General features: G+C 30.3%; 2 protein-coding genes across 4 annotated transcripts; one reads left to right on the forward strand and one right to left on the reverse strand.

Moving 5' to 3' along the window:
- The first annotated feature begins 4,110 nt into the window (after nt 1-4,110).
- On the forward strand, nt 4,111-5,937 carry LOC145958176 (transcription factor bHLH18). Its single transcript, XM_083074701.1, has 4 exons — nt 4,111-4,298; nt 4,387-4,761; nt 5,304-5,606; nt 5,717-5,937. Exons 1-4 carry the CDS (start codon nt 4,242-4,244, stop codon nt 5,813-5,815), a joined length of 834 nt encoding a protein of 277 aa, XP_082930827.1. The 5' UTR covers nt 4,111-4,241; the 3' UTR covers nt 5,816-5,937.
- Nucleotides 5,938-7,363: 1,426 nt separating this feature from the next.
- LOC109806618 (uncharacterized) lies at nt 7,364-10,074 on the reverse strand. 3 transcript variants are annotated; one of them, XR_014433814.1, is made up of 6 exons: nt 9,518-10,074; nt 8,921-9,430; nt 8,738-8,842; nt 8,582-8,651; nt 8,388-8,483; nt 7,364-8,296 (listed from the first exon to the last, which is right to left on the reverse strand). XR_014433814.1 is itself a non-coding variant. In XM_083074702.1 (5 exons), exons 1-5 carry the CDS (start codon nt 9,067-9,069, stop codon nt 8,204-8,206), a joined length of 513 nt encoding a protein of 170 aa, XP_082930828.1. In that variant the 5' UTR covers nt 9,070-9,130; the 3' UTR covers nt 7,368-8,203. The 3 variants fall into 3 exon arrangements, 1 of the variants encoding a protein (XP_082930828.1); XR_014433813.1 differs by lacking the exon at nt 8,738-8,842 and having other exon boundaries at nt 7,365-8,296; XM_083074702.1 differs by lacking the exon at nt 9,518-10,074 and having other exon boundaries at nt 7,368-8,296; nt 8,921-9,130.
- Between the last annotated feature and the right edge of the window lie 3,231 nt (nt 10,075-13,305).

The following is a 13,305-nucleotide window of genomic DNA, read 5'->3' on the forward strand; positions in this document are numbered from 1 at the left end:
TATTTCTCATAGGTTTCCCATAAAAACCCATAGAGCACTCTAATCACTACTAGAATTTCTCTTATTACATGCGACTTTTTCTGCAAATTTTTATGAAAAATTTGCAGGAAACGTTGTTTCTATAAATTTTTCTGCAAAATTCTATCTGCAGGTAATACCTTGGTGGATAATATATTTTTGCGAATTTTAAAATTCGCAGGAAATTTTCCTGCAAAATTTCTTGCGAAAAAAATTCGCAAGAAAGTTTCCTGGAAAAAAAATTCGCAGGAAATTTTCCTGCGAAATTTTTTGCAAGAAATTTTGCAGGAATATTTTTTATGAAAAAAATTAAAAAAATTACTATAAATTCTATCAATAATTCTTCAACTTTTAAATGCTCACAATGAATTCATCCGAAGCATTTGCTTCCATGCCTCCAATATGTGATACATAATCTTTTAAATTCTATGATTGTAGATTATAAGCCTAACACTCAACCATACAAATCAACTTATAAGGTAAATGTTGCCCCAACTTATATACTATTTAATTATTTTATTTTCAATCGATGTGAGACTTGAAATTTTTTTAAAATATTAAACTTATAAATTTAAATTTTTTTATTTTCATGCGGATTAAAATTTGCAGGAAAATCCGCAGGAAAAGTTACCTACAAAATTTTTCTACCATTTAGTAAACATTACTTGCAAATTTATTTTTGCAAGAAAATCTGCAAGAAACAAAATAAAATTCTAATTACAATATTTTTTCTGCAAATTTTTACCATAGAAAAAAATTTCTATGATTATTAAAATTGTAGCAAAATTTGTAAGAAATATCTGTAAATTATTTTTCGCAAATAAATTTGCAAACAATTTCTGCGAATATTTTTTTGCAGGAAAATTCACAAAAAAATTCTACGAATATTTTTTTTACAGAAAAATAACACTTTTCTAGTAGTGAATCCATATTAAAACTTATCTATTCTTGAAATTGAACGCATATTATCTGAGCTTTGAAACACGTACGTGAAAAGTGAAAACATAAAATCTAATATGTTCTCTCTCTCTTTTAAAAACTTAACCCCCTTTAACCCTTTAGTATAAATACTTTAACCATGATTATCTTTTTCTTTCCCTCAAATATTAAAACTTATAATTAAATAATATATCTAATAAACATATTTCTTCCAATCCAAATAATTATAATAAAATAAAATGTTTAATAATTAAAAAATATATAATATATAAAATATATCTATTTCTTCTAACACAATTATAATTAAAATAAAATATATAAATAATTACAATAAAACACATAATTTTCTCCAAATACTTATTATAATAAAATATCATAAGAATACATAGCTCTCTAATAAATATTATACAAAATAATTTTCATAAATATTTATTATTTAATTAAAATACTCATAATTATTAAAAACCTCTAAAATATTCTATAAAACTCATTTAATTAATTAAAATAATTATAAGAAAATAATCTCAATAAATATAAAAATAAATAATAATTATATTAATAAAAAATTCAAGCCGTTACATATACAATGTCAATCCACCAACATAATCAAGTTTAAAACTCATTACAATTTAGCATAGTTTAGGGTTTAGGATTTAGGGTTTAGGGTTTTAACCAATCTAGATGCAAATATCATATAACACTTGTAAATTGTAAAATTATACAATAATTTGTGTCCAATAACAATGTCATCATGAATTAAATCTAACGATTATAACTCAATTCAAATCATGAAACTGTCACAATAATTTTAATAAATATAAATTGAAATTTAACTTAATTATAACAATTGATGTAAATTAAGGCAAATTACAAACGTTCATGCACTATACAAGGATTAGAATAGTAATAACCTATCAATATCATGAATGTACATATATTCATTCCCATATCATTTTCTAATAAATATATTTTTTTAAAAACATATCAATTGTGAAAATAGTTTTTTTACTTAAATAATACTATTTAAAAAAAATTACCCAAATAGCAACCGTGCAAATTTATTTTCCCAACTAGTACTATTTACTGTTCACGTTCAGAACAGGCCGTTCTGAAACCAGAACAAACTGTTCCAGATTAAAAAATAACACATGACAAATGGATCAGAATTGGTCATTCTGGATTCAAAATTAGCACATAAAAAGTGAAACCAGAATGGGCCGTTCTGAATCCGAAACGGGCCGTTCTGGCTTAAAAATAAAAAAAAATTTGTTCGATTTTCACTTATCAAATACCAAAACTCAGGAACTAACATCAAATAATTAAATTTATTGAATATTAACATTATAAATATAACTAAATAAATTTATTAAAATTCAATACAACAATAAAGATCAATGGTGGCTGAAATTGAATTTATGACCAATATTTGGATATGTCTTCCTAGTATGATTAGGGGTGTGACCATGCGAGCAAGGAATATGAACTTTCTAGAACTACCCGCAATCACACTACATTACATTTAGCCTTACTGTAAATCTCCCAGCGGGTCATGCGAGCAAAGGATATGAACTTTTTGGAACTTGTCGCAATCATACCACATTTCATTTAGCCTTACTGTAAATCTCTCAGCGGGTCATGCGAGCAAGGGATATGAACTTTCTGGAACTTGCCACAATCATACCACATTTCATTTAGCCTTACTGTAAATCTCCCAACAAGTCAAACTTCTCTCGGATGTTGCATTTCTTCCAACTTTGTGGCCAAATCCATAACTCAAGAGAACTTTCAAGTGTCGACCAAAGTCCAGCCAGATTAGAACAGAGATGGATATTAGAGAACAACATAATCGTGTAAAAAATTGTTCTTATTGTCACACCCCTAGTCATACTAGGAAGATATATTCAAATATTGGTCATGAATTCAGTTTTCGCCACCATTGATTTTTATTGTTGTAATGAGTTTTATAAATTTATTTAATTATATTTATAATGTTAATATTCAATAAATTTAATCACTTGATGGTAGTCTCTGAATTTTGGTATTTGATAAGTGAAAATCGAAACAAAAAATGGTATGAATATGTAGGCCAGAACGGCCCTTTCCGAATTCAGAACTACCTGTTCTGGTTCCACTTTTTGTGTGCTAATTTTGAATTTAGAACGGCTCGTTCTGGTTTCAGAACGGTCCATTCTGAACGTGAACAGTAAATAGTACTAGTTAAGAAAATAAATTTACACAGTTGTTATTTGGGTAAATTTTTTAAAAATAATATTATTTGAGTAAAAAATTCTGAAAATAAAGATTAAATATAGAAGATATATACGTTCAATTGAAATAATTCAATACAGATGAACTTTACAGTCACCACAATTTAAATTTTAAACAATATTAAATTCATTCATTTAAAGTAAAAATTACATATCATTGATCATTAACGCATGTCTTACTGATATATAATAATATATCAATTGCAACGATGACAATTATCGGGTGACGAGAATTCAATAAAGAAAAATATATAATATTTGATAATTTAAATTAATAGTCAAATTAAAATAAGTTAAATAACAAGACTATAAAGTAGGTTTTGATACTAAATGTTAAAAAAAAAAAAAAACATACTTGTGTTAGTCATTATTATCAAACTACTAAATATATAATTATATTTAGATATTTAGATAAATAAAAAAGTTCTTTTAGTTTTTGTCTTTCCTTAAATCTATTAAACAATAAAAATATCACAGATTTTTTTATAAGTAAAGTTAGGACTCTCTATTTTATTATCATGATAATTTTCTATTAATTCCTTTATTAAAAATTAATAAAACATGTAAATTATAACTCTTAATAATTGATTATTATTTTATAATAACTTCTTATAATCAAACAATTAATTAAATTAATAAAATAATTAAATCAAATGTAAATTATATGATTCAGATAATATTTTTCCAACAATGAAAACATGTGAGTGTATGTTTAGAACTAAATTTAAAATGTGGATAATGAGTCACGAGTCTGTCTTCGCATCAATCGGAAGTTGCCGTGTTTGGAAGTTGGGCTTGTTTGGTTCCTCCCTAGGTGACCCATCACCACTGGTCCCACAGATCCTCTGATAAAAATGAGTGATGGATCCAACGGCTGACATATAAGTTGCATGAAAAACGAGTAAAACTTGTCTCTATCTATTGTGCAACAACCCATGAATATTATAATTAGAATCATCATTCCAGATAACATTAACAACGCACAAGTCAGAACACACAACACACATCCACATTCCGATGGAGGAGGAGTCTTTCTCATACTCATACTCATGGGAGAATTGGGATCTTCATATGGTAAGTAAAATTAAACCTTCATTCATATTATAATTAAGGATCCGTGTCTTGTTTCTTAATTTTGTGATTAAATAATAAATTGTTGTAGGAAATGGATTACAACGACGACGACGAGGAGTTTCTGAGAGACATCCTTCAGCAACCAGCCTTCGATGACTCCAAAGTGTCTGAAAATGATTCCAAAACGCCTCGTCGTTTTGCTTCTTCTCCCCAGACATTCATTCTGTCCTTCGATGACTCCACCATGGTACCGGCCACACCCGAACCCTCTTCGAATAACTCTACAACTTTACCTGCCAAACGGGCCTTGGGCCCAGAAGCGGTAGCAAGGCCCAATCAAGGAGCTAAGAAGGTTAGAAGCTCTTCTCAGACGGTGGATCACATAATGGCCGAGAGAAGAAGGAGACAAGAACTAACAGAGAGGTTCATAGCACTTTCAGCCACGATTCCCGGCTTGAACAAGGTAATCACTTCTCTTCTATTTTATATTCTCAAAATTCAGATGCCTCAGATTTTCTTACTTTAACTATATATTATGATAGTAGGTATAATATTATTAATAATCATTCATGTTACTCCTACACGATGAAATCTGACTTATTTTAAATTGAATAATAATTCTTCTGGTATTTATCAATAAATGAATAGAAAAACATTACTTTTATTAAAATATAAATTAAATTATCTTACTTTGACTTGATATTTATCAAAATCATTATTTGGGAGTCGTTGCGGGTGCGTCACCGATCACATGCAATATTCTATAATATACACTCATTAATTAATTCCTCTCTGTAGCAAAATTTAAAAAACTGTTGGATTGAAGTAGGGGAAAAAGGCTGCAAAATTTTTAGTATGAGTAGAGAGTGGCTGTCATGTTATAAATATGAGTTTATATAAGTCACCGCTGGATGAAAGGCACGTGGCACATGATTAGAAAATAAAGTTGCATATATATGCTAGCTAGAGAGAGAAAGAATGTAATTGTAAAACTGGCATGTATAGACAGACAAGGCCTCGGTACTGCGAGCAGCAATAGATTATGTGAAAGAACTCAAAGAACAAATTCAGGAACTCGAAAAACAAGACAAAACAAGGAGCTTGCTGAAGAAACGGGATCCATCTAATATTCCCGAGATAGAAGCAAGAGTGTTGGGAAAGGAAGTGCTCATTGAGATTCACTGTGAGAAACAAAATGGTATTCAGTTTATATTATTGGACCACCTTGAAAATCTTCATCTCACTGTCACCGCTAGCAGTGTCTTACCATTTGGAAATTCTGCTCTAAGCATTACCATCACAGCTCAGGTATGCAACTTTTATGTTCTAAATGCATAATTATTACTAGAATTAATTAATTGCGTCAACACTCTTTAGAGTGTAATTTAATCACACACAGTCTTATATGTTTATTGCAGATGGGTGAGGCGTACAAGATGACGGTGGATGATCTAGTGAAAAACATCAGACAAGTGCTCCCAGACTCGCATGTGCTCAGCGACAGTGATCCGTACTAGTGTATCAAACAGCAAGTTGTATGTTGTCTATGGAATTAGAAACTTTTGTTTTTCTTGCTCTCTTTCATTTTGGCTTGTATTCTTGTTGATCTTAACTAATAAACAAAATGTATGTTTGGAATGAGTTTATGTTACTTAATTGGGTTTTTGGAAGATAAAGTTTTTTTTAGAAGAGTTCAGAAAGCTAAATATTTTAGCTTTTCGAAAATTATAAGAACTTTTATTTTATTACGTCTTGAAATTGACACTATAGTGTTCGAAATTATCCGAGGTGATACTCAAAAGATATAAAGACAGAAAAAAATGCTCTCAAGAGTCTCGTTCATAATTATTTATTAAGAGATTGCATGTATTAAAATTATATTTTTCTTAATGGAAAAAAATGTAATTTTTACAATTAAGAGAGAGTGATACCGTAACATTATACATATCCACTAATTATTGTTGATTTTATCAATAAATATGTTGTGGTAATTTTTGGATTAATTATTGAGAGAAATTCTAAGAATTAAGCAATTCTTGTGAGTTTTAAACGTTTAGAGGTTTAAAGAGATAAGAATTGTATGTTGGACATTGTGTGGTACATAACTTCCCAAAGTTAGCTCGAAGTCACTTTCTTCTTCATGTTCCCTCTTTTTCAAAGTGATCTTGAGGTAAGGGAAGTTAGACTCTTGGTTCTTGATGGATTGTTTTAGTTGTATGTTGGTTGATTACATAATTTTGTGGCTGCATGGTGGAATTTTGAGTTGGGATTTGGGGCATGTTGAGTTTTGGTGTTTTGGAGCATGTTGGGGGTGAATATTGGTGATTCTAGCCTACTTATTGCATGTTGTTCTTTTGGTGTGGAACGAGTTGTTGTTAAATATATATGAATTGTTGCAATGCATGCTTGGTTTTTTGAGTTTCAAGTGCAGATAGGTCAAATTTGTGATTTTGTATGTGCAAATATCACCATGGCATCAAGTATGGCTCAAATCAAGGGCTTTCTACTTTATCACATCAGGCGTGGGTTGAATGGTGTTAGGCATCGATGAGGGACACATCTTTGACTTGGTCACACTGGGTGTGAATTGAATGACGTTGAGGATGATGAAAGGGAAACGTCTCTTGGTGATGTCGAGCCCAAGTTGAGTACGTCTAATTTGACAAAGACACAAACTCTCTGCCTAGACAATGTCAGGCGTTAGTTCGATGATGTTGGAAGTGAGTTAGGTAAAGACTTTCTATCTAAAATGAGGTTGGGGTGAGATTTGGCCATGTCAGACGTGAGAGCGACAAAGGCTCTTTGTCTCATCGGTTAAGTGGCATTGGGCGTGGGCAAGCCCGAGAGCTCTTTGTTTCGATGATGTTGGGCACAAGTAGAATGGTGCTTGATGTGGGTTGCCTTATAAAAATGTGTTGTTTTCTTGAGAAAATAGTGAACATATATGGGTTAGTTGAATTTATTACATGTTGTATGTTGATATATGTTGTTATTTCTTTATACATTGATTTGGGATGATGTATATTGATGATTAAATTATTGATAGTTGAATATTGTTGATTAGTGTTGGTTCCATATACATTGATCTGGGATAATGTATATAAATAATTAATTGTTGACTTGTTGAGGTAATGGTGCTAAAAATGCATAAGGCATTTAGACATGTTGTGTTGATTATAACTTAAGACTAAAGAAGAGGGTGTTTTAAAAAGTTGGATATCTCATTATAAGGATATTGTTGTGGTGCTCAATTAGCCTACTTGTTGAAACCACTAGTGGAAAAAACGCTTTTAAAATCGGTTATTTTGGACTTTTAAAATCGGTTATGGAACCGATTTTAAAAGAGCCGATTTTGAAAAGGTAGACTTTTAAAATCGGTTATTAACCGATTTTAAAAGTAGACTTTTAAGATCGGTTGATTTATAACCGATTTTAAAAGTAGACTTTTAAGATCGGTTGATTTATAACCGATCTTAAAAGTCAAGACTTTTAAGATCGGTTGTGGTTTTAACCGATCTTAAAAGTCAAGACTTTTAAGATCGGTTGTGGTTTTAACCGATCTTAAAAGTCAAGACTTTTAAGATCGGTTATGTAATAACCGATTTTAAAAGTCTACTTTTAAAATCGGTTATGCCATAACCGATTTTAAAAGTAGTGATTTTTTTTTGTATGTTTGATTTGGTTTGGGAGCACCTCAGAACAAAAAACCTGTAGAAAAACCAGACAGTTCAAAATATTTTCTCAATGAAGCACAAATCGCATTCAAATGACAAGATGATAAATGTTAATCATATATATATATAATTGAATAGTTTTAAATACATCTAATACATAAATGGACTACATTGCTCAATGAAATGTAAGTTCTAACTAGTTAAAGCAATACTATAAAACATAAGCCCAAACTAATTAAGGTAATGGTCAATAAAAAATGTGGCCCATTGCTCCCTAATGATGTTTATGTCTTCTAACGGCAATGGTGATCGATCTATAAATATCTGTTAAGAAAAATTAAAATAATTATTAATAATTCATAAAATATATAGAATGAGAACTTAAAACAAAAACTTTCAAAATTGTAAAACTTACTTCAGTCCACCCAGATACTATTTGTGAATCGACAATAGTATGCATTGTCTTCATTACATAGTATCCGCACTCATAATTTCCTTTTTGTTTATGAGACTACAAAAAGAATATAAAATCAATTTCAATAGAATAGTAATTAAAAAAAATTAATAAATTACTTAAAAAAAATATCGTTGCTAGAATTAAAATCTTACTTTAGGAGAGACCCAACTTATTTTTTTCTTCATCTTTGAACCCTTAAGTATATGATATCCTTCCATGGCCCTAATGATAAAATGACATTATGATTAGTGTAAAGTCAAATGTAATGATAATCAATAAAAGAAATTAGATATTTTTAAACAATTTACCTATCTAATAATTGTCTAAAATCCATAGGAGGAGGTTTATGCAACGAGCAAATGCATACAGCTATGTTGTCCATAGGACAAATAACTAAAAGTTGCCAATGAGCACTGCATTAAGAAATTATGAGTAATAGAAAAAATAGTTTTTATAAAAAATTATATTTAATTATATAAAATTAAACTTACTCAGAAAAATAAGGGGCCAAGTAAACTTTTTTATTTGAGTCGAACATCCAATTTTGAATGTAAGCTTGTATTTCTTCGACTTTGTTTCCACTTTTTTGGATTGACTCAGGCTCCAAAAATCCATATATGTGATCATTTCCCTTATCCATGCTCAATTTATGGATAAATCTACAACGTTAGAAATAATGTTAGAAACAATGTTAGAAACAATGTTAGAAAAAATCAACAAAATATAATTAAAAATAATTTAAATACTTACAACAACCATAACTGTAAAATTGATATGTTTAGCATACAATGACCATTTGTAATCTCTGATATATCACTCTGACTTATATATAGGGGTACTTTACTAGACATGTTAAACACTTCAGGAGGCCAAGGGAGTTGTTTGGGTTGCTCGTTATCTTCCATATCTGCAACTAATCTCCATAGCCTTTTTATTGGAGGAAGATTTCTAGAAGGGGTAACAATGACCGTCCCTTTACCCTTTGGTGAGGTAACAATATCCTACTCCACAAAGTACAAAGCTAATATTATACAATATTATAATAAAATTACACCAACTTAAAATTAAATATTATTTAAATAACATACCTTCGTAGATATCACCTTTACTAACTTATAAGGCCACTGAAGGAAGGTGTTCAAGGCTTGTCCCATTGTCTGAACCTCCACTGTGGGCATAGGAACTCTAGCCTCTGGTTGTCTCACATCCAACACTGAAACCCTAACCATATCATCTCCCATGACTTGATGGTGTACAGTGGACCCTAATATGTGAATCTGCCCTATACCCACAGGATCGAGTGATCCATCCACAAACAACTCACATTTATTAGATGTACCTGGGCCAGTGGCAGTAACATGGGGATCAATAGAAGCACATGATCCCTTTGTACTCACACGTGCAATAAATGGTTCTACTATTGGAGTACTTTGTTGAAATTGTTGGCTGAGTGATTGCATATGCTCTTGTAGTTGCCTTTGCATGTCCTCTTGTAGCCGCTTATGAATGTCCTCCTGCATCTGACTAAATTTTTGCTCATAAGTTGCTATAAATTGAGAGACCTTCAGTTCCACTAACTGGTCCATCGTGCCAGATGTCTGTGAAGATGAGCGTGATCCAAAGTAGGTTTGTAAACTATGACCTCCACCAGCAGCCCGAATTTAATCTCAAACTGTCCAACAAGACAATTCAAGATTAAATATAAATGATTAAATAAATTTAATCATTTGTATTTAATCTCAAACGAGAAACTAAGGTTCACTATGCATAAACTAAATATATAATAGACAAGAATTATAAAGAAAAAAAGTGCATGCGTTTCAAAGCTTCAAATAATAAATCAAGTATGTTTATTTATAATCTTTTTTTATAAACAAAAAACCTGCCATATATTTTTTTATAATTTTTTATTCTATTTCTATTTTTTTATTTTAGTAAATTTTACCGATCACCGTGACGATCCTCCCGCACTCTATGTTCTTCAGAATGAGAAGGTCCTGATTGATGTTGCTCCCTGAACAAATACCCATCAAGATATTAAGCACCTCATACATATCGAATGTCATAACAATTAACATTTTCAGTTAACTTTTGATTTTTTTCTACACCTCATACATATTATAGAATATCGTAATAATTAACATTTAATTTTTTTATGTTCAACAGTGATATATGTAACAAGGAATTGAATTGAAGCTTGTATGGTTATTTGAGATGGGAATGAATTTTCTTTATAAGGGTTTTGTTGTATTAAATTTGATTAGTATTTTAGTAATTTAAATGATGTGATTGGAGTTTTTTAACAACAATTTTAATGAATATAATAATTAGTCATTTAATTCCGTAGAATACTATAGATCAAATAATTATGATATAATTAATTTATAAAACCCATACAACGAAATAGGTAATTACCAAAAAATGCAACAAAGTAGATAATGCATTGCAAATTTTTAAAAATATATTTATTGATAAAAATAAATACATTTATAAACTATTATTATGATTATTTTAGTTTAAATGTTTAATTAATTAAGAGATTGATGGAGGTGATTTAATTATTTAATATTGTTCTCAAAATTGTAATCTTCGATGTGAATTATCGATCAACAATACGTATGCAATTGAAAAAGAATAATTTGTTAAAAATATACTAATAATTATATATTAACTTAAAAATAATTTAAAATTATTCTAATAAATGAGGTAAAATTATAAAATTCAAGGTACAGGAATAAAATTAACAACACTAAGACTCCCAAAATAATAACAAGACCTCGTCTAGCCACAGTTAATAATGTAGTTATATAATAATATCAATTTTTTTCATGTTACAATTCTGAATATCGATTAACTATATAGATAATAATTATCGTAAGAATCCAAGCTTATCCAATTATTAAAAAAAACATGGTTAAGATCCATGACAGAGAAGCAAAGAATTATAAGGTTGTTACCTTGGAAACTGAGATTTCATCTCAGACTGGTTTGGTAAAGACACTAAAATCAGAAGAAAAGTGCTAACATGGTACTTTACAAGAAGAAAAGTGCTGCTGAACTTGTCGACAATAAAGGATGAGGATGATAACAAGTCCAATTTGAGTGATAGAACTTTAAGTGTTCAGAAGCTGGTACAACCAGATAAGGATGATTTATCTGATACAGTGAGCAACCTTGACTCTGAATCACATGATTTGGAAGCTAGTGAGGAAGATCAACCTAATTGGAGCCAGATGTTTATAAGTGGATTAGATGACAGAGAAAAGATTCTGCTGGAGGAGTACACTTCGGTCTTAGTGAATTATAAGGATGTCAGGGTGAAGCTCAATGATGTGGAAAAGAAAAATCGGGACAACATTTTTGAGTTGACACTTCAGGTAAGCAATGATCAATCTATAACGTTTACTTAATATGTATAATTTAAATTATTGGTTAAAATAATTATACAATTAACTTTATATCTGTACAGAAGAAAGCAAGATGAAATTCCAAAACAAGTATAGAATATATTAAATACTCTAGCATGATTTTATTATTAGCAGTATGGTATTCACAATTTTATCTGTCCAGATGGAAATCCGGATGAAAGTCCCTACACCACCACCATAGAATACAAATACACACCACATGAAGGGCTTCTTCAAAAAGCAGGTCAAGAAGCGGAGTCAAAAATTTCATCTTCAAATTTAGATGCAAAATCCCATTTTGCAGAACAAGTTGAATTTGAGAGAACAGAAAATAATGCCTTATCATCTATGAGAATGACACTAAAGAAGCTGATGGCACATCAAGATAAGTGCCATGATCTTTCAGATTTGGAAAAGAAATTCCGTTCGCACATTGATGATTTGCTAGAAGAGAACCTGGAGTTTTGGCTGAGGTTTAGCACTTCAGTTCATCAGATTCAAAAGTTCCAAAACTCTATTCAGGACTTAAAAGCTGAGCTAAAATTGATAAGGGAAAAAAACAAGAAGTCTGAAGGGTACTCATATTCTAAACCACAGCCTATACAATCTCAACTCAAGCCAATATTCAGACACCTAAGAGAGATAAGAACTGAGTTATCACTGTGGGTGGAACACAATGCAGTGTTGCAGGATGAACTGGTTCAATTATTAGACTTGATAAATGTTCAGGATATTAAATATGAATTTTAATTTATTTAATTTAGAAAAACTATCTGGTTTTATATAAATCTGTAAGGAACATTAGCAGACCAAATAGAAAAAATAACTTTATTTTATTCCAAAAGATGAATGCATGGTTTACAGTAATGATCCAGCAAAAACCTTTATACATCAATCCCCAGATATCAACTATAAATCTGTTGGCAACCTTAGCTGTACTAGAAAGAAAAAATAACTTTATTTTAGTTCAAAAGATGAATACAACTGTTCTTAATTGCCCTAAAAATTTAAGATTTGTGACAAAGCATGTCATAGGCTCATAGCAAAATTCACATTCTAAATGTCTAGTCTTGAATGTGAGGGGTGGATGCTAAGATGTCCCACATTAATTAATTAGGAATATAGCCAAAGCACTTCCTCTAACCCAGACCATTTTAATAGATAGCAACTATCCTGTGAAAGTCAAATAGCACTAGAAAGGACACAAAAATCAAAACCAAACAATTTTGAATAGGACTTTTCCAATACGGCATAAGGGATGGAAAATTTCAAAACCAAAGAACATGTTTTATTAAGTGGAACTGAAAAAAAAATGAGAAACAGCAACTTACCAAAGAATTGTATCGTAGTGCTTTCCTGGTGGGTGTCGACTCTGAACAAAATTTTCTTGTTTAAATGAAACTACATTTGACAGATCAATTTGGTCTGAAAAAGAATGCTCCTTTGAAACAGTTTTTCTGAGATTCCAA

This window comes from Cajanus cajan, chromosome 5 (assembly GCF_000230855.2).
Source record: "Cajanus cajan strain Asha chromosome 5, NIPB_CcT2T_4, whole genome shotgun sequence".
Classification (NCBI taxonomy): Eukaryota; Viridiplantae; Streptophyta; class Magnoliopsida; order Fabales; family Fabaceae; genus Cajanus; species Cajanus cajan.

Excerpts from the sequence above, each read along its gene's own strand:
- LOC145958176 (XM_083074701.1), top strand. The coding sequence starts at position 4,242 with ATGGAGGAGGAGTCTTTCTCATACTCATACTCATGGGAGAATTGGGAT. Across the intron at positions 4,299-4,386 it reads AGAATTGGGATCTTCATATG|GAAATGGATTACAACGACGA; the intron begins GTAAGTAAAATT and ends AAATTGTTGTAG. Across the intron at positions 4,762-5,303 it reads CGATTCCCGGCTTGAACAAG|ACAGACAAGGCCTCGGTACT; the intron begins GTAATCACTTCT and ends TGGCATGTATAG.
- LOC109806618 (XM_083074702.1), bottom strand. The coding sequence starts at position 9,069 with ATGGATAAGGGAAATGATCACATATATGGATTTTTGGAGCCTGAGTCA. Across the intron at positions 8,484-8,581 it reads TAAGTTGGGTCTCTCCTAAA|TCTCATAAACAAAAAGGAAA; the intron begins GTAAGATTTTAA and ends TTCTTTTTGTAG. Across the intron at positions 8,297-8,387 it reads TAGTATCTGGGTGGACTGAA|ATATTTATAGATCGATCACC; the intron begins GTAAGTTTTACA and ends TTTTCTTAACAG.